The following is a 19,776-nucleotide window of genomic DNA, read 5'->3' on the forward strand; positions in this document are numbered from 1 at the left end:
GATCCCAACCCTTCAAACTGTAGAGGCAAAAATGGACAGATTTGTGAAGATTTTTACATGTCCATTTTTGCCTCCACAAAAGTGACATGAACCATGACAGTTCAAGTTCCATTCACAGGGAACTTTAATTTATAATGAGATATCCCAAAACTTTTATCATTTTCCGCTAAATTGTGGAAACAAAAAAGTTCCCTAAGAAAAACTTTTCCTCAAGAAATGTTTTTTACTGCAATCTGTAACTTCTGCAACCACAGGCAAATAGAGTTAGAAATAACAAATTCAGATTAGTTGTACCTGTGAATGCAAAGAATCACTTAACTTGACATGCCTCTCCAGAAATTCACTTGTTTGGAGAAAGAGTTCATTTAATTACTTGTAATCTTTTACATGGAGATGGAGATGGGGATTTGAGAACAACATTCATCTCCTCCAGAAGTGTAATAATATATCAGCCATGTCTGAACTTATTACAGAAAACGGCACTGGAGCTTTCCTTTTGTATGGAACTGGTTCAAAATTCTTTAAATACAGTGGCCCAAATATGGACATGGGTTACAGATAACTATAATTTCATACTGATTGGAGCCACATGGTGATTTGGCAGCTTTAATGTACTGTACAAAATGATACAGTCCCTCCTTTGAAGCGATCAAATGGGGCCCACAAGAATTGGATGTTTAGTTCTCAGTTAGGGTGAACCCCTTGAGGGGAACATGGCTGAACCAAGTGGGAAGAGCAGTTTCTCGTGAAACAAGATAAATAATAAATGCCACATATGCCACGGTTACAATGCCCACAGCAGAACTGAACCATATGCCGCTTACTTCAGAAGAGAAGAAGTCCACCAATAGATAACCATTGATCACCATCACCAGCAAAGCCACAGTCCATGCGACCGTCTACAAAATACATCGATGGAAAATATGAGAAAATAGAAGCTAACATAGATTTGCAACATAGGAACAGAAGTACAGTAAGATCAGTGAAGTTCACACAAAAAAAGAGTCAGTGAACTTCACACTGTCCACAAGGTGGGGATATGCAACAGGTAGCAAACAGAATCCAAAGAAACTGGTCTTCTACTTGAACAAATTTATATTAAAATGAAGAAAAGTAAATATGAACTATTGTAAAACTATTGAAAGCCATTCACATTCTGTCACTTTGCCAATTGCAAGCTTACAACATAACTTTTTATGGCCATTAAAAAAAAACATAATTTTTTAGGAAAATGATATGGAGACCGAAAGTACCACCGACCAAGGGACCTGCAATGAGAATGTGACATGTGTACACAAAAAAGTCTGCTTTTGTTGATTTTCATAAATTTAAGGGTTGGCACGCACACGTCACTAGTGATATTGTGGTGAGAACCCATTTGTTGGGTCCCCTTTCGGTGGTACTCTCGGTTTCCCTAGCATTACTCAACTTTTTATGTTTGTGTTACGTCAACTTCCATTGTACTGTATAATTTCAACCTTACGTATTCATCACAGTACCAATTGTAAATTCTCTGTCAAATTCTTAGAAGAGTCATAGAGTACTTTGTCGATTTGGATCTAATGATCTAATCTTACATAAAAAATTTAAATACATGGATGGGAAATGGATTGAATCTTCAAGTAGACTTAGAAGAAAAACTTTGAAAAATAACTAACTACAAGTTAAAGAATGTGAAATATATGGATGGGAAATGGATTGAATCTTGAAGTAGAAGAAAAACTTTGAAAAATAACTAACTACAAGTTAAAGAATGTGATCAACTGAAAAAAGTAATTATGGAAGATTTATTTTAACAGAACTAAAATAATAAACTTTAGTGATTATTCATCCAAATATATCAAGAGAGAGAGAAAAAAACAGAATTAGTTGTGAATGATGAAGCAACAGTGTACGGAATGAGAAAAATAGTGTATAAGAATCCATAACTCGAGAATCCTTACCCTCCCCCGAATAATATTGACAGATGCACCATGAGGATCACATTAACTGTTTTTCTAGTCTATCTGTAGCGGTCTTAGCCAATATAGCATAACTCTTGTTCCTTTCCCATAAAAACCTTCCAACTCCAACTCCATCAGCTGTTATCCTTCTGTGTTCCGAATATTTCTGCTAGTACACTTCTTTTTTTTTTTAAAGGTTCTGCTAGTACAATTCTATGTTCTGAATAATTTCTCCTTAGCCACCATCAACATGGGTATATATTCCCAAATGGTGCATCACATCATAACAGATGCCAGCTTTTAAGTCTTATGTTCAATATTGTTGCTAGTACCCAAATGTTAGTTTTTGCCTCCCGAGACTTTCTTTAGATGACATGCTAAATTATTCGTTGGTTGGTTCATTTGTAGGCAGATGGGTAATGAAAGATGTCAATGAAAGCCAAACGTAGACCACATGATTGATCCATAAAATAACACTAAGCATAGGGGCTTAAATTGAAATTATCTGGCATGGGGCAACTACATGATTGGGGTAAAAATAACTGCCCAACTAGGTCATACACTCTAGGGACAGAGGGGTAATTTCACAGTTCTCACGGGAGCCCTAGAAACCCTAAACCAAAAGCTGCGGCTCCAAAGCCAGCCGCAAGAAGTAATCTTGGAAACCTGCTACTCTAGGAAAGCTGGCAGTTGGAGGATATCTATGGAATCCCAAACTACAAGAAACTTACCCAATGTGGAAAGGTCTCCAGTCAATCAGGAAAGAGCCCTCCTAGAGGCAACTTTCCTCCTTACTCCAGGATCTTCATCCTATATAAACCCCTCAAAGGCGCTAAGGTACGGGTTCTACAACCATTCACCTTTCCTCTTTATGTATATGTTTCTTGTCGCTGACTTAAGCATCGGAGGGCCTTCCCGGAGGCCGGAGAACAAACTTCGGGTGGTCTTCTGACCGTTTGTTCGTGTACACAGGAAGCACTTCTTCGCCTTTAGAGCTGTCTCAACGTTCATTCAGATTTTGACTGCGAAGTAGAAGAGGGCTAACACGTCGGCTACGTCACATTGCCAAGCTCACCAAACAGCACACAACCACCCGTGGTTCCCCTCAGATTGGCCCACATGCATCGATTCGGCTAATCTGATCTAGGTATGCAGTTCCTCTCCCTTGATCCTCGGGGAAGAGTTGCAGAGAACGAATTTGGAGTTAGAATCAGTCAGGCTCGCTCAACTCCATCTCTTCGAACAACACTGTTGGGGATATTCACCCTTCATCTATCAGAGGACCCTGAATCTACAAAGGTGCAACTATTTCCTCAACTCGAACCGGCCTAAGGAAGTGGGGGGCATCAGATGGGGGTGAAAATAACTGCCCAACCAGGGGTGGACATGTGGAGAACGCGTATAAGCTTATACACACACCAGGGACAAAGGGGTAATTTCACAGTTCTCATGGGATCCCTAGAAACCCTAAACCAAAAGCTCCGCCTCCAAAGCTAGCCGCTAGAAGTAATCCTGGAAATCTGCTACTCAAGGAAAGCTGGCAGCCCGAGGATATCTATGGAATCCCAAACTCCAAGAAACTTACCCAACCTGGAAAGGTCTCTAGCCAATCAGGAAAGGGCCCTCCTAGAGGCAACTTTCCTCATTACTCCGGGATCTTCATCCTATATAAACCCCTCAAAGGCTCTAAGGTACGGGTTCTGCAACCATTCACCTTTCCTCTTTACGTATCTGTTGTTGGTCACTGACTTGAGCATGGGGGGCCTTCCTGGAGAACAAACACCAAGTGGTCTTCTGGCCGTTTGTGCGTGCACATAGGCAGCACTTCTTCTCCTTCGGAGCCGTTACAGCGTTCATCCAGATTTTGACCGCAACACTACTCTTAACACCCATTTCAAGAGCCACAACTCGCAAAACTTTAAGTTACACATTCAAAAGGGTCCACATGGCAAAGGGTAAAGACAACATCATGGGAAACTAAAGACAACAAGAAAACCCAAGAGGGCCACCACATGATTTATCCACTCAATAACACCTTTCACTTAAAATCCTTCAGCTTTGAACAAGATTATGGATCCCCAAAATCCTCAATGGAAGAGTGAAAACTTCAAACATCACAGAATAAGATACTTTTGAAGGGAATAAAGCACAGATCAAAACAATATTGCAAATAAACAACACAAAATGACAATGTAAATGTCCTTCAATCTAAATTCTTTCAGGTGGAGCAGAACTATGGATCGCCCTAAGCTCCATTTTAAGAGCAGCAATTTCAAAAATTTTGCATGCACATCTTTTAAACGGCCTGCATAACAAAGTGTCAAAAAAACATCACAGGAAACTGAAGACATCTTGAAAATTCAAGAGGACCACCATGGCAACTGCACCCATATGAATTTATACCTTTCTAGCCTAATAAGAGAAATAATGGAATTCCTTTTAAGATGCCAAGCATTAGAATCCACTTCTCAAGTTTTACTCACAGAAGGTAAGAGATCAAAAGATGAGAAGTGGTTTCCATGTCACTAGAATCCACTACTCAACTTTGAGTCATAGAAGGCACGTGATAAGAAAAAGAAGTGGATTTAGAAAGGTCAGTGAATCATACGTTTGGGGTAAGCCAAAATCTTGGAGTGATATATCATGGTCCGTCAGAGGAGTATCGGGATATGATTAGATTTTCTGAGATTAGAGATGCTGGAGGGGAGGACTATAAATCGAAATTTTCTCCAAACTCATATAAGAAGAAGGTGAAGGAGTTGGCTAGGTTAAAGTCTGAAGTGAATTATGGGGTGCTTCCAGTCGTAGAGGAATCATTGAGTCCTCTCTTTGGACGGAAGAAAAGCGCAAGGAAGGGGAGGAAATCTGTCAAATTTGTTTCCTTATGAAGATACTATCTTGGAATATAAATGGATTGGGATCTTTGGATAAGAGGGTTCATGTGAAAGTGAAAGTCAAAAATCTTAATCCGGAGCTTATTTGCATTCAAGAGACAAAGCTAGAGGTGATCGATAGGTATATTATGAATAGTCTCGGGGTTAGATCGGAGTGGGGATTCTCATTTGTTAGAGCTATTGGTGCCTCGGGGGGTATCTTAAGCTTGGGATGAATCTAAGTGGGTATTGGTGGAGGAATGGAAGGGTAGATTTTCAATTTCTATTGTTCTTCAGAGGGTGGATGATGCATCTTTGTTGTTATTCTCTGGTGTTTATGGTCCTTCTCTATGGGCTGACAAGAGATTGTTATGGGAGGAACTTAATAGAGCTAGGGGTAGATGCCCTATCCATGGTGTATTGGGGGGACTTCAATGAAATTAGGTATGTATGTGAGAGAAGTGGATGTCGGAGATCTAACCAGAATATGGTTGCCTTTGCTGATTTTATTTCAAATCACAATTTAATTGATCTTCCTTTGTCTGGGGCTAGGTTTTCTTGGAATAGAGGAGATAGTCATAGTAGAATTGATCGTTTCCTCATTTGTCCTGGCTGGATGAACTTGGCTCCTGAAGTTTACCAAAAGGCTATTATTCATTCTGTGTCTGACCATTGCCCCCTTCTCTTGATCCTAGATTGGAATCCTGGGGACCCCCTCCTTTTAGGTTTGAGATTGCGTGGCTTCAGATCTCGCATATGGAGAGCAGATTGGAAGATTGGTAGGAATCTCTCTTAGTTGAGGGTCCGACGGATGTGGTTACTGGGAAGAAACTTAGATATGTTAAGAAGAAGCTGAAGGAATGGGTATCAGAGAGAAGATTAGTTGACTTGAAAAGAAAGGTATGGCTGGAAAATAGAATAGAAGAGATAACAAGGTTGGAGGAATCTGATTTAGGAGATATTAATTTGAGGGAGGAATTGGGGAGAGTTAAAGAAGAACATCGAGGGGTAGTGCTCCATGAGGAAATTTCTTGGAGGCATAAATCGAGAGTGAAATGGTTAAAGGAGGGGGATAAAAATACGGCTTATTTCCATGCGATGGCCAGTGCCAGAAGAAGGAGGAATAGGATTGAATCATTGATGAATAATGGAGTGAGAGTGTCGGGGAAGGAAGAAGTTACTAAGGTGATCCAAAATTTTTATACATCTATGTATTCGTCTGAGAGCTCTACTAGACCTTTACCTGAGGGTTTGGTGTTTAGTGAATTAAGTTTGAGCCAACAAATGGCCCTGGAGTATCCATTCGATGAGGAGGAGATCAGAAAAGGGTTTTTTTCCCTGTGTGGTGATAAGGCCCCTGGTCTCGATGGTTTCTGTCTTCCTTTCTTTCAGTCGTGTTGAGAGTTCGTGAAAGGGGACATTATTATATTTTTTGAGGAATTCTATGATGGTTTGGTTTTGGACAAAGGGACTGGGGCAACGCTTATTACCCTTATCCCGAAAATTGCTGGTGCATCTAAAATAAACGAATACCGCCCTATAAGCCTAGTTGGATGCTTGTACAAAGTGCTGACAAAAGTGTTAGCGGAGCGTTTAAAGGTGGTTCTTCCAGATATTATATCTGATTGCCAGAGTGCTTTTGTTGCCAAGAGACATATTTTAGATTGCTCTCTTGTAGCCAATGAGGCTATTGATTCATATGTTAAGCTTGGCATGGGAGGAATATTGTGCAAGCTGGATATGGAAAAGGCATATGATAGGGTGGAATGGGATGGCTTGGATTACTTGCTAGGTAGAATGGGGTTTGGAAGTAGATGGAGAGGTTGGGTTAGGGGTTGTGTCTCGTCGGCTTGGTTCTCAATTCTGATTAATGGGTCTCCAAAAGGATTCTTTAAATCATCCCGTGGTCTTAGGCAGGGGGATCCATTATCACCTTTTTTGTTTCTTTTGGTGGCCGCGACTCTTAGTAGGTTGATGTCCAAAGGGATTGGGATGGGTTTATTTAATGGATTCAATATTGGAAGTGAGAAGGTAGTGATGTCTCATCTTCAATTTGCCGATGATACTCTTCTATTTTGCGAGCCGGATAGGAGTCGAGTGTTGATTTGAAATCCACTTTGAGATGTTATGAGTTAATTACTGGACAAAGATCCAATTTCCACAAGTGTAGAATGTATGCTGTTAACATTCTGCAGGATGATGCTATTAGATTGGCAAAAATTCTGGTATGTAAGTTGGATCATTTACCGTCCTCATATTTGGGTCTTCCTTTGGGGGTTAGTAGACCTAATAAATTTTTATGGGAACCAATTGTTGAAAGAATTGATAGGAGGTTGGACATGTGGAAAAGGAATCTGGTTTCTAGAGGGGGAAGGCTTGTGTTGGTCAATATCCCAATTTATTTTTTGTCTCTGTTCAAGTGCCCAATTAGTGTAGCATTGAGGATTGAACAAATTCAACGGAGACTTTTATGGGGAGGAAATGATGAGAAAAAAGGTATTCCATTAGTGAGTTCGAATAAAGTTTGCCTTCCCATTAAAAATGGTGGTTTGGGTATTAGGAGAGTTAAAGAATTTAACCATGCTCTGTTGGGTAAATGGTTATGGAGGTTTGGCGATGAACGCTCTCAATTGTGGGTTAGAGTGATTGGGAGTAAATATGGTTGGTTGCCGGGGTCATGGGAATCGGATGATTGCTTTAGGAAGAAAGGTTTGACAGTGTGGCGGGATATTTTGAAAATGGCTCATTCTTTTAATTTGAACATTAGATTTAGGGTCTATTCGGGGGATAGGATAAAATTTGGAATGATGTGTGGTGTGCGGAGAAGCCTCTTATGGATTTGTTCCCAGATTTGTATAGAGTTGCTTCCGATAAAGAGGCTTTAGTGGGGGACTGTTTTGCCCTTATTGGGGGTGTAGTTGTTTGGACACCGGTTTTCAGGAGGAATTTCTTTGATAGGGAGTTAGAGTCGGCAACCCGTTTTCTTGAGCTTCTTGATGGGTGTTACATTAAGAGGAGCGGTTTGGATAAAAGAATATGGACCGCGGAATCTTCGGGCATCTTCTCCGTCAAATCTTTCTATCTTATCTTAATGCCTAATGGTGTATCCTCCATCTCATCCAAGGTATGGAAATTTCAATGTCCACCACGAGTTTGTTTCTTCGGGTGGGCAGTAAGCCGCGATCGGATTCAAACAGTTAACTTCCTACGAAAGCGTGGTATGTTGCTTATTGACCATTGCCCTCTATGCTTGGAAGATGGGGAATCTGTAGCTCATCTTTTCATGCATTGTTCATTCACGCGTCAGATATGGGCTTTCCTATTTATGAGGTTTGGTATTGCTTGGGTGTTCCCATTCTCTATTCCAAGTTTGCTGCAGCAATGGGGTTGTGTGCCATGGAGTAAGAAAGGAAAAAACTTTGTGGAATATATGTTTGCTTGCGGTGTGGTGGGTGATTTGGAACGAAAGAAATTCTAGAGTTTTTGAAGGGATTGCTAAATCGCCTCATTGGCTTTACTTGAAAATTATTGCCCTATCGATATCTTGGGTGAAATGTCTTCCATCCTTCCGATTTGTATCGGCATTTGATCTATGGGAGGGATGGAGGGTAGTTTGCCTCAGTAGGGAAAATCGGCCTCGGATTATTCAGCGTTGGGAGGCTCCTCCTTTTGGGAAATGGAAATTGAATTTTGATGGTTCGAGTTTTGGAAATCCGGGTCCGGCTGGGGTTGGCGGGTTGCTTCGTAATGAAAGTGGTGGAGTTGTGTGGGCCTACTCCGGCCCTTTGAGGAGATGTGATGCCTTGGAGGCAGAAGTGATGGCGGCGTATCATGGTATTAAGAGATTAGATAGTGAGTGTTTGGATAATACCATTGTGGAGGGTGATTCCCTCAATGTGATTCGATAGTTGAAAAGAGTAGTGTTGCCTCCTTGGAGATTTTTATCCTTTTTTGATGAAATTGAGGATCTAATATCGGGTTGGGAGGAGTGCTAATGGGGAGGCGGATGGGTTGGCTAGAAGTGGGGTTGACCGTTTGGAGTTGGAGTGGTTTGATTTTCTCCCTCCGTAGTTGATTATGCTGTTTTCGTTTTTTTGTTATTTTGTTTCTTTTTTCTTTTTCTTTCCGTGTAATTTTGGGTGCGGTCCATCTCGGTCCCCTTCCCTTACATAATATACTTCTGCCATTTCAAAAAAAAAGAATCCACTTCTCAACTTTGAGTCACAGAAGGTAAGTGGCCAAAGGATGAGAAGAGGTTTCCATGTTTAGTTCATGTAAAACTCAATTATCAGATCATTCCACAAAAGAAACACACACACATCATCATCCTCCATCTTCCATAAAAAGATATTCTTTAGAAGAGACTTGTTATCTAACACAAACCATGGAAAGGGCACGACTCTTTAACAACAAAAAGGCTCCTAAATGGGAAAAGGATACCATCCCCCACCTCACCCTAATTTTTAAGCAAACCATACTTGACAACGTAACCAAAAAAGTGCACTAAGTTGGTAGGGATCTGGACAGGAAAGGCTAGCCTTCTTCTTCTTTTTTTCTTGAGATGGCAGAAAAGAAAATTTACAAGAGGCACAAAGATTGCCCCATAAATAGAAAATCACTATCGGCTCAGCAATTAGCAAGTTATTCACTACATCATTAGCTGATCTAGGAATGAGAGAAAAACTTAGATCTTTTCCCAAATGTAAATACGAAATCTGATGAATAAAGTGTGCCAAAGTCCATGGGCCCAATAATTGTTTGTTTGATCAAAAAATCACATTTTAAAGAACAACCCCCCCACCCCACACACGCGCGCGCACACACAAATGTAGTCCCAAGATCCGAAGCCCGATTAAAAGAGAGGAAACTTCCACTTCATTTGATCCCTCGTCCCAAACGGACCAGATAAGGATGGCGCAATCTTCCCCATGGGATTACAAGAAATGCCACCACTCCTTGGCCTGGGTTTCAAGAAGAGCACCCATCAAAGTTAAGCGTCCAAAAGTTTGCTATTGGGGGTTCCCATCTCTCCTTGTGCTTCTCTTTGCAATTGTTTAAAACGTTAAAATCACATCCCATTCCCTAAATATCTCTTGAAGGAATAGTTTTTTGAGCTCCTTTACAACCAATGCCCATCTAACAATAAGACTCTTCACCTCCCACAAAATTTTTGCTTTCGGTCTCTCAATGTTTTCAAAAGTTTACGATTTCTCACATTCCACAAAACGTGTATGATTGCAAAAAAGGCCGTATCCCAATGAATACGACCTTTTGAGCCCAAAAATTGGGCACATCATTGTTGGAGGGAGTGAAAAGAGCATGGAACACCCAATCCATCATAAACATCAAATGATACCTTTCCAACCAAAAACTCGGGCATGCCATTTGTGTGGAAACACCCGCTCTATTATAAATAAGTGGTTGGAGGACTCTTCGGTACTGAAGCAAAGGCTATCACTTATTGGCCAAGTGAAGATTCTTTCCTTTTAAGAACATCCAACCTGTTGACGTTTTGGAGGCTAGTGTCCATCCCAAACATGGGATCTTCAAAAGAATGCAAGCTTTTTAGACAAGGTCCCAAGATAGGGGGGAATTGACGCCCATAAATAAACAACATAAAAAGATTTAACTGAACAGGCCCTTAGGTTCGAGCCCCAACTTCTATGATCGCCAATATGGTCCAATGCATACACCTTCCCAAGGATGCCAAAAATTTCACAGGGATGCTTGAACTCCTCATTTTAGCACTATTATGGTGCCTTTCATTACCATTTATATGAGGAAAGGGAAATTCATTTGGTTCAAGTTAGCAACAAGGACCTTTGAAGAAATAAAGAAGATGAACGGAACACCGGTGCTTCAATTGTGAGATTTCAGCAAATTATCTGAAGTAGCTTGTGATGCTTCATAAGTTGGTTTCAGAGGGGTTCTGAGCCAAGGCCATCCCATGGCTTTCTCTAGTGAAAAGTTGAATGAACCAAAACAGAAACATTATGTTTAAGATAAAGAATTTTACGCGGTGGTTCAAGCTTTGGGATATTGGCGACATTAACTCATTTTCAAAGAGTTCATTCTATATTCAGCTCCAACCCACACAATCTCCACACATTCTCTTTTGGAACTGATTGACTAAACTCTATTATGCACTTCCCCCAAAGAACAAGCCAAAAGAATTACCGCCAATAGACCCACCTCCGTTAAGGCCAGGAGTCTCCCTTCTAGGATCCTCAACTCCCATGCCTATCATTGCATCGTTCTTCACCCAAATGCCGACCTGCTTACTTGAACATACCAAAAATTACCAATGGTCTTCTTGGGCACTCGTTGGTCACTTGAATCTTTGAGACCCTTCACCACACGTCTAGATCCATCGTAGCTCTCACACTACTAGCTGCCCAAGCCTTCCATCACTCGAATTGATTAGCCCTTTTAGTCTTCTCCACCACTAGTACCTCAAATTGGCAAGATCCTGTAGAGTTGCCCTTTGACAATATAAAAAGGGCGGCCCAGTGCACGAGGCTCCCGCCATTGCGGGGTCTGGGGAGGGCTAGATGTACGCCCTTTGACAAATATACCACACCAAATCATTATACCGCTGCATAGCTACCTTCTCTAATGTAAACTCAAGTCCATCCTATAATGAGTGAGCTCCTCCTTTGTCAATCATCAATATGACAGATATCCTTGCACTCAAAGCACAATGCACATCGGCTCATCCAACATCCCTCCATCTTAGTCTCCACCAATAGGGATACCCTAGTATCATCTCTCTAGTCCTCTTGCCACGTTAGGGTCCCCTCTACCACAAGGGTTCCCATCTCCTTTACTTATGTACATTTTCTTAGTGTTGACATGTTCAACACTCTATCTCTTAGGGAAAGACTTTGTCAGAAAGCCAACCCTCTATTATCTATAAGCCCTCTGGCCATATTATAATCCCATCATTTTTTTTATATTTTAATATAATCCCATCATTCAACTGTTCAAATACTGCAAAGGACTACATTCAACTTCCCCTCTGCCACCTCAGAACAATAATGGAACCTTAGGTTGCCTGGCACAAGCCACCCATCCTCTGATGGTAGCTGCTCTTTCAGATCTTCAAGTGTAAAGAAGACCCATTTAGGAATACTAGCACCATCTTTGATAGGAAAAACTCTGCTCATGCCACTTTAAGCAAGAAGTGCATTATGCACAGAGAACTATTCTCTCTCTAACACTAACACATTAGCCCTAGGAATTACTGCCACCGTGCCTCCACTATATCAACTCTGATAAGATAGAGCTTCATACCTCCAAGCTTCCGCTCTTTCCCGCCTTGCTCTCAGAGCTGCCCATGCCACATGCACAACTCAATGATGTCTCATACAACTCTAAGAAAGGTCCGCATCCACCTTTCGAAAGGAATCTCACATTAGCTCCACATGGTACACTTACCTTCTCTGGTGTCAATCAATTGACGTGTCTTCCACATTATCTTCAGTTCTGCATTATATTCAGTTTCAATGGGATTCTCTTCCACATTGCTACTGTTGTCATGCGTCTCCATGGCCTCTTTCCCACTATTTGATCTGTCTATTTTATCAAGGATAAGAGTATTATTCACCTTCTCTTTGCTGCAGTCCTCCACACCTTACTCTTAGGTGAGCTCCTCTGGTTGAGCTTCATCGATGAAAGCAATATCTTCTGTGCTTTCTATTGTTTCCTACTGTTTTTCCTCAATTCTGACCCACTTCTTAGTACTGTTCTGTTTTTACTCAACCTAGTTTTTTTTCCTCAAATTCTTGCATTCCTTAGTTCTGTTGTGCAGATGTCTTGTACTCTGGCATTATACAGGACCCTGACAGACTAATGTGCATGACGGACACATGGGTCGAGCTGTACGGTTAGCTCTCTGGGGTGCACCCCGGAATAATTTTTTTTTTCAGATTTTTGATAAAGGGTATTCCCGTAATATTCTTCATATATATATATATATATATATATCACATGTTAGGGTTACAAATAGCTAGGTTTTGTTTGTGTTTTCTTTGCCAAGAAGAAGAGTTCGTAACTCTAGACCGAAATAGTTGTTTGTGTTTTCTTTTCCAAGAAGAAGAGTTTGTAACTCTAGACCAAAATAGTAAAAATCTTCTCCCATGGATGTAGTCACAATGCCGACCCATGTAAATCTTAAGTGTCTTGTGTGATTGCGTTCTTTGCACCGTTTCTTGATGTTTTTATGCTGCACATCATGTTCGATCCTTGTTGAGAAGGCATTTCTCAGTTTTCTACAATTTCCATGTCTGGTTTCATACCACATGGAACATTGAATGCATAAACGAGCAGCATTCGATCTCGTTCCCAGTAAAGTGGGAAATGCAATCTTGATCACTCTCCCTAGCAGTCCACGTAGGGGTAGCAGGGGATCTTTATTATAAGAGAATAGGGGCAATGCTGGGAGGTTGATCCAGCAGGGAGCTAGGGGGGATTCATGGTCACCTTTGAAGAAGGGTGTCTACCTCAAGAACATGAATAGACGATCTTTGACATAAATGTTCTCCTTCAGCCAGACTGTGGTAAAATTGTTCTCATTCACAAATCTTAGCAGGAGTTGGCGATTATTCATAACACTTATCACAAAATCCTCCTTTAGATGATGGGATTTCAGGATGTGTCCTTTTGACATTGAAGAGGTGAGGTCTCCCATATGAGCACTTAGTCACAGTGGCAAACTTGAACGGCTCGCTTGAATTGTAAATCCGATTCATTGACATAAACAGCCGGCTCACCGGGAGTACTTGTAGATATCTTTTAAATCCAGAAGCAATATGCGTGTTGACAATATTTTTGGTTAACATGGTGGAAAAGTATATATATATATATATATATATATATATATAGAGAGAGAGAGAGAGAGAGAGAGAGGAAAATGATTGTAAGCTTGAGCGCACCAAGCTTAGGTGAGCTTGAGGGCCCAAAACTCATGTGGGCCCACATTGTTAGGATGATCTAAAGCATTCATTTGAAAGGCCCTTACATAGATAGGGTGTGTACAAAAAATAAGCTCCATAGGATCATTCTAACCCATCCAAAAGTGGAGTGCAAAATGGACAGACACCGTTTGCCACAAATCTGCCCATTTTTTCCCTCCGCTTTTGGAGGGGTTAGGATGATCCAATGGAGCTGATTTTTGGTACACCCCCTATCTATGATGGGGCCTTGCAAATGAATGGTTTGGATCACCACAAAAAATGTGGGACCCATGAATTTTGGGCCCTCAAGCTCACCTAAGCTTGGTGCGCTCAAGCTTACAATCATTTTCCTCATATATATATATATATATATATATGTATATATATGTTGCTTTGGATATATATATATATATATATATATATATATATATATATATATATATATATATATATATATATATATATGAGGAAAAGGATTGTGAGCTTGAGCGTTGGAACATATTCGTCAGCTTGAGCTCAAAAACCATTGAGGCCCACATTGTTAGGATGATCCAAAGCATTCACTAGAAAGGGCCTTACATAGATAGGGTGTGTACAAAAAATCAGCTCCATAGGATCATCCTAACCCATCCATTTGTGGAGGTCAAAATGGACAGACCACAAATCTGCCCATTTTTGCCCTCCACTTTTGGAGGGGTTAGGATGATTCAATGGAGCTGATTTTTGGTACACACCCTATCTATAATAGGCCCTTGCAAATGAATGGTTTGGATCCTCACAAAAATTGTGGGACCCATGTGATTGGTGCACTCAAGCGCACCATTCCTTAATAGAGCTTGAGCGCACGAACATATTCCTCTATATATATATATATATATATATATATATATATATGAGGAAACTGTTGGTGAGCTTAAGCTCACCAAACTTATGGTGAGCTAGCTTGCCCAATCACATGGGGGCCCACTTTGTTAGGATGATCCAAAGCATTCATTTGAAAGTCCCTTACATAGATGGGAGCTGATTTTTGGTACACCCCCCATCTATGTAAGGGACTTTCAAATGAATGCTTTGGATCATCCTAACAAAGTGGGCCCCCATGTGATTGGGCAAGCTAGCTCACCAACAGTTTCCTCTATATATATATATATATATATATATATATATGTTGCTTTGGATCTTGTCTAGTGACTTTCTCAGTCTCCTGAATTGAGGATTTGTTCAATGAATCTACACCATTTGGGATTTTCACAAAGCATGAAGATGAAGGAGCCTCCGCATTTGGAGGCTCCCCAAGGCCGGCCATGGCTGCATCAAATGATGAATCTTCCTACGGGTTCCTCACAAACCCTATTCCCTCCCGAAACTCAATCTTCTTGATTTACCCCTGATTTGGGGTTCTCTTTTTTAATAAGGAGAAGATTTCGGCTAAGAATGTCTCAAAGAATCAAAGAGCTCTGCAGACAATTCTGCATAGCTGCTCAGTTTGCAAATAATTTACATAATCCTTATGCTGAAATCGTTTTAATTGATATGTTACTATCTTTTCTTTAATGGATTCCCACCATTTGTAATGTTTGTGACTGAAATAGCTATGCAAGAGGGATCATTCGTCATGTGTGCTACAGTGCGTTATGTTTGTTGCAGATTAAGAATCACATTCTTATCTATATTGTATTACATGTCCCCAGTTCTTGGTAACAGCTCTAATGTTACTGTTAGTTATTGGTTATGGAAGTGAAACAAGGGATAATTACATCACAACGTAAGTTGAAAATGATCCACAGATGGCCATGGGATATTACTTGATATGCAGAAACAGAAACTAAAAAAATAATCACTTGGATCCAGAAAAGGGAAAATTGCAACTCACCTTCAGAGTAGAGCCGATCTTAAAAACACCCATGACTTGCTCCTTGGATACCAAACAAAGAAGTGGGATAACAGCAAATGGGATCTGAATTGATTGTAGCACATTAAGCCATTCATTTAAAACATCCAACGTGGAGTCAGAAGTGTCAAAAACAAGAGCAACGACTATCGTTGGCACAATTGCGAAACTTCTAGTGATTAACGACCTCATCCATTTCTTTAAACGAAGGTTTAGAAAACCTCCCATGATGAACTGCCCTGCATAAGTTCCCGTTATGGTGCTACTCTGCCCAGCCGCCAATAACCCAATTCCCCATATGTAAAGAATTGGAAAGACTCCTCCCCCATACTTCTCTTCAAGATACTGACCGGCATTTACAAGGCCTATGCTATCAGCTTCTTTTGTATTGTAAAACCCCTTTGCAAAGACAGTAGTCACAAACAAATTGATCAAGAAGGAGACAAAAAGGGCGGCAGCAGACTCGATGGAATAGTAATTGATGGCCTCTTGAACTCGGTTTTTCTTTTTGGTATCGATCTTTCTCGACTGTACAAGAGCGGAATGCAAGAATACATTGTGTGGCATAATGATGCAACCTACAACTCCCACAGCCTGCCGTATAGTCTTCGAGCTAAGCTTTGGAACTAAAACACCTAATCAAAGTGAATCCAACCACAATTCAGTTCTCATTCTCAAAGAAGAAGACACAAATAAAAGATGATTTAACTGAAAGGCATATCTACCTATTAGAAGTTCTTTCCCATTGGGCTTGGTTTCTCCAAACATCCAAGCGAACGAAAGCGCCATTGTCCCAATAAGAACTGCGAAAACAGCTTCCAATTTCCTCACACCATAGTTTTCAAGAAACAGAAAGATGAAACTGATTGCAAGAGAAGATAATCAAAACACAATTTAAGGAAAAAATAGAAGAAAGTATGAAACAACCAATTACTCCAAAAGCTTAAGCTGTTAGAGTTGGTGTTATTTAATTATTTGTACTTCAACAGAAAGAAGTAGACGAACCCAACTAGTGTCAGGATTAGACTTAGTCAATTTGAGCTGGGTAGATTCTTTCACCATCTTCATGAAAATTTTCTAAAGGATTCATTAGCCGACCCCAACTAGTTCGGGACAACGGCTTAGTTGAGTTGAGTAGTACTTCAACAGAAAGAAAGTCCTAATCTCCATCAAACAAAAAGACTCTAGTTTCTGTTTGGATCACCATAAGATCATTTTTGGAAAAAAAATCTTTTCTTGGGAAAATTATTACTGTCCATGATTTAGAGGGAAATGATATAATTATGGTTAATTTTAGAGAGATAAAATAATAAATTGAAGGTCCCACAAAATAAAAATTGCATAGAGTGGATTCAAATCATCTTCCTTTTAGTGTGTAAAAAGGTAAGAAATCTTAGAAATATTTTCCTTTCCAAACTTTTGATAAAATTCCTGCAATCCAAAACAAGGCCTAAAAGGTTTAAATTTTCCTTAACCAATTTCTTGCTCTAAAGCCTGTCCAACCTAAAAAAAGAATCAAAATAACCCAAAAAAAAAACAAAAAATGAAAATAATAACATAAAATTTATCAAAATTACCAATCTAGAGCAGTGATAATAACACCAGCCCAGAGAGGCAAAACACCATGACTGAGAATCTTAATAGCAATTGCACTTCCAATGACTTCCTGAATATCAGCCCCAATAAGAGCAAGCTCAGTCATGAACCAGAGCGCGAGGCGGGCCCACGCCGGATACTCCTCCCGGCAAAGCTCCGCCAGATGGCGGCCCGTCGCGACCCCGAGACGGGCCGAGAGTAGTTGAATCAATAAACCCATGATTGTAGCCCAAAATAGTAGCCAAAGAAGAGAGTACCCAGCTATTGCCCCTGCTTGGAGATCCCCTTCTAAGTTTCCTGGATCCAAAAAAGCAATACTCATCAAAAACCCAGGGCCTGTAAATAACCAAAGTTTTTTCCATGAAAAAGGAGGGACTGAATCTTCTTCTTCTTCTTCTTCTGAGTTTTCTTCTATTCTTACTACAATTTTCTCACTTGAATCATATGCTGTTTCTTCTTCTTCTTCTTCTTCTTCTGAGCTTTGTTGGATTTGGTTTATTAGTAAGGTATCTTCGTCTAGTTGTTCTTGGGGGGCCATGGAGAGGTTTGTTAGGTCTGTAATCAGACCCTGATCGGATTTTGGTGGGAGAGATGGAGAGATGAGTTTTGTATGGTTGCTTCTGTTGTACTACTTTATAATTTCTCGACAAGAGAGTGCTTCCAAAGCCACTACGAGAAAAGTTATGAACATAAGATAAAGAGGAAAAAGTCAGTTAATGGGTCCACCAACATGGTTTACGTCACGACCGTTGAACTTTCAATTTCATGTGGGAACCTGGTTGAACTTATTTTGGTGACCTTGCAAAAAAAAAATCAGGTTCAAGGGCACCCTTATTGGTTGTTTTCTGTAAAACGAACACGGTTTCCACTTTTTTAAGGCTCCATCCACTTTTTTAGGGCATACCTTTAATTCACTTTGAGAAATTAACCAACATGGGTGCCCTTCTTTCTATCATTCTTCCATATATATTGAGATTTTATATGGTATTTTTAAGAAAGTACTGTACTGCTTACACCATAGGATGATCCAAACCGTCCATTTGATGGGCCACAACGTAGATAGGTTGTGCTGAAAAAATCATGTTGATTGGATGGTCCTAGCCCTATGATCTATAGAGGTTTCCATATTATTTTTACACCTTACTCATCCAATACATATGATAAAGGGCTACAAAAAAAAGCGAAGGTTTAGGTTTTATTTGTGGAACCCTAATTTAGGTTAGATGTATCAAGGGCCTAGATCATCTGAACCAAAGTGGCCGTTTGGATATATGGATTTTATAATCTACGAGATAAAACCTGGATTTTATTAGTTAAAATTTGATTTTATAATCTAAAACCTGGATTTTAAAGTCCTAAAAATGTAAAATACAGGTTTTAGCATATAAAATCCAGGATCCAAAATTTTATAAGTTAAAATTTTTATTTTTTAAGCTAAAGCCTGGATGTCGCAATCTAGGTTTTAGCATATAAAATCCAGGTTTTAACTTGTAAAAATACAGGATTTTACAATCCTCGATTATAAATCCTTGCATCCAAACTGTACCAAACTGCTTGTTTGTTGGGCCACAACGTAAATAAGTTGTACCCTGAAAATCATATCCGTACAATGATCCTAACCCTCCCATCTGTGGAGGGACTGCACATTTTATAAACCCCATTGATCGGCAAGTTAGGATCATCCTAAGGATATGATGTGTGGGATACAGCCTATTTAGGTTGTGCCCAACAAATGAACAGTCTGGATGGGCCTCACTGTACTTTTTGAAAAAATAATGGACCTCACTTGCACACAACATATAAAATCTCATTGATACTTTAACACCCTTTATTCGATGATGTTTTTGGAACAAGAGCCACATGGTGGGATGCTTTTAAAGATGCTGATTTCTACATACCAAACATTTGTAGTAGAGAGCCATATTCGGCTTTATTTATTCTCTGTTGCCGTTTAGTGTGAAAAGGGTGGCGTGCAGACACTTTGCTAGTAGTTAGTTATGATAGGAAGGAAGAAGAGGGAGGAGTTGGGTACACATTATAAGGTTGATACTAACCCATCCATCAATAATGTAAGAAGAGCCATTTTATTTTGCACTTTTATTTGTTATATACATGGGATTTGCTAGACAATTTTGTGGAAAGCCATTCCGTGGCACAATTTTGCAGGAGAGAACTGCAGCCACCTCATGAGTTAAATAAAGAAGACAAAATCTGCTAAAAAGCCAACATGAGTGGCTGTTCTCTCCAGCTAAAGTGAGTCACAGAATGGCTTTCCGTGAAATTGCCTTACCAAATCCATTTGCTGGCCATTGATATGTTGAAAACAAGGATCAAAGGCACAAAGCTTTGATAGCACATGCAAAAACAAAGATCAAAGCAAGAAGAATCGAAACCCACAAAAGCATACGCCGTCCGTCCCCTCCAGCGTATGTGGAGAGTGGGCGATGACTCACAACATGATATTCGTACCACCCTGTTTTGATAACAGGTGAACTAACCTTGTCGTTTATTGTTTAATC

The 19,776-nt window shown here is 40.1% G+C and overlaps 1 protein-coding gene across 1 annotated transcript; it reads right to left on the minus strand.

Moving 5' to 3' along the window:
• Positions 1-331: 331 nt before the first annotated feature.
• LOC143850882 (metal transporter Nramp3.1-like) lies at positions 332-17,927 on the minus strand. Its single transcript, XM_077360160.1, has 4 exons — positions 17,239-17,927; positions 16,387-16,523; positions 15,644-16,296; positions 332-899 (listed from the first exon to the last, which is right to left on the minus strand). Exons 1-4 carry the CDS (start codon positions 17,793-17,795, stop codon positions 678-680), a joined length of 1,569 nt encoding a protein of 522 aa, XP_077216275.1. The 5' UTR covers positions 17,796-17,927; the 3' UTR covers positions 332-677.
• Positions 17,928-19,776: the final 1,849 nt, after the last annotated feature.

The sequence above is a fragment of the Tasmannia lanceolata genome, unplaced genomic scaffold, assembly GCF_043159265.1.
Source record: "Tasmannia lanceolata isolate RefF3 unplaced genomic scaffold, GAP_Taslan_0.1 ptg000018l, whole genome shotgun sequence".
In the NCBI taxonomy this organism is placed as follows: domain Eukaryota; kingdom Viridiplantae; phylum Streptophyta; class Magnoliopsida; order Canellales; family Winteraceae; genus Tasmannia; species Tasmannia lanceolata.

Bases quoted from the DNA above. Each gene is read 5' to 3' on its own strand.
- LOC143850882 (XM_077360160.1), bottom strand. From the start codon at position 17,795: ATGGCCCCCCAAGAACAACTAGACGAAGATACCTTACTAATAAACCAA. The intron at 16,524-17,238 runs GTAATTTTGATA...TCTTGCAATCAG, and splicing joins ATTATCACTGCTCTAGATTG to TTTCATCTTTCTGTTTCTTG. The intron at 16,297-16,386 runs GTAGATATGCCT...CACTTTGATTAG, and splicing joins TGGGAAAGAACTTCTAATAG to GTGTTTTAGTTCCAAAGCTT.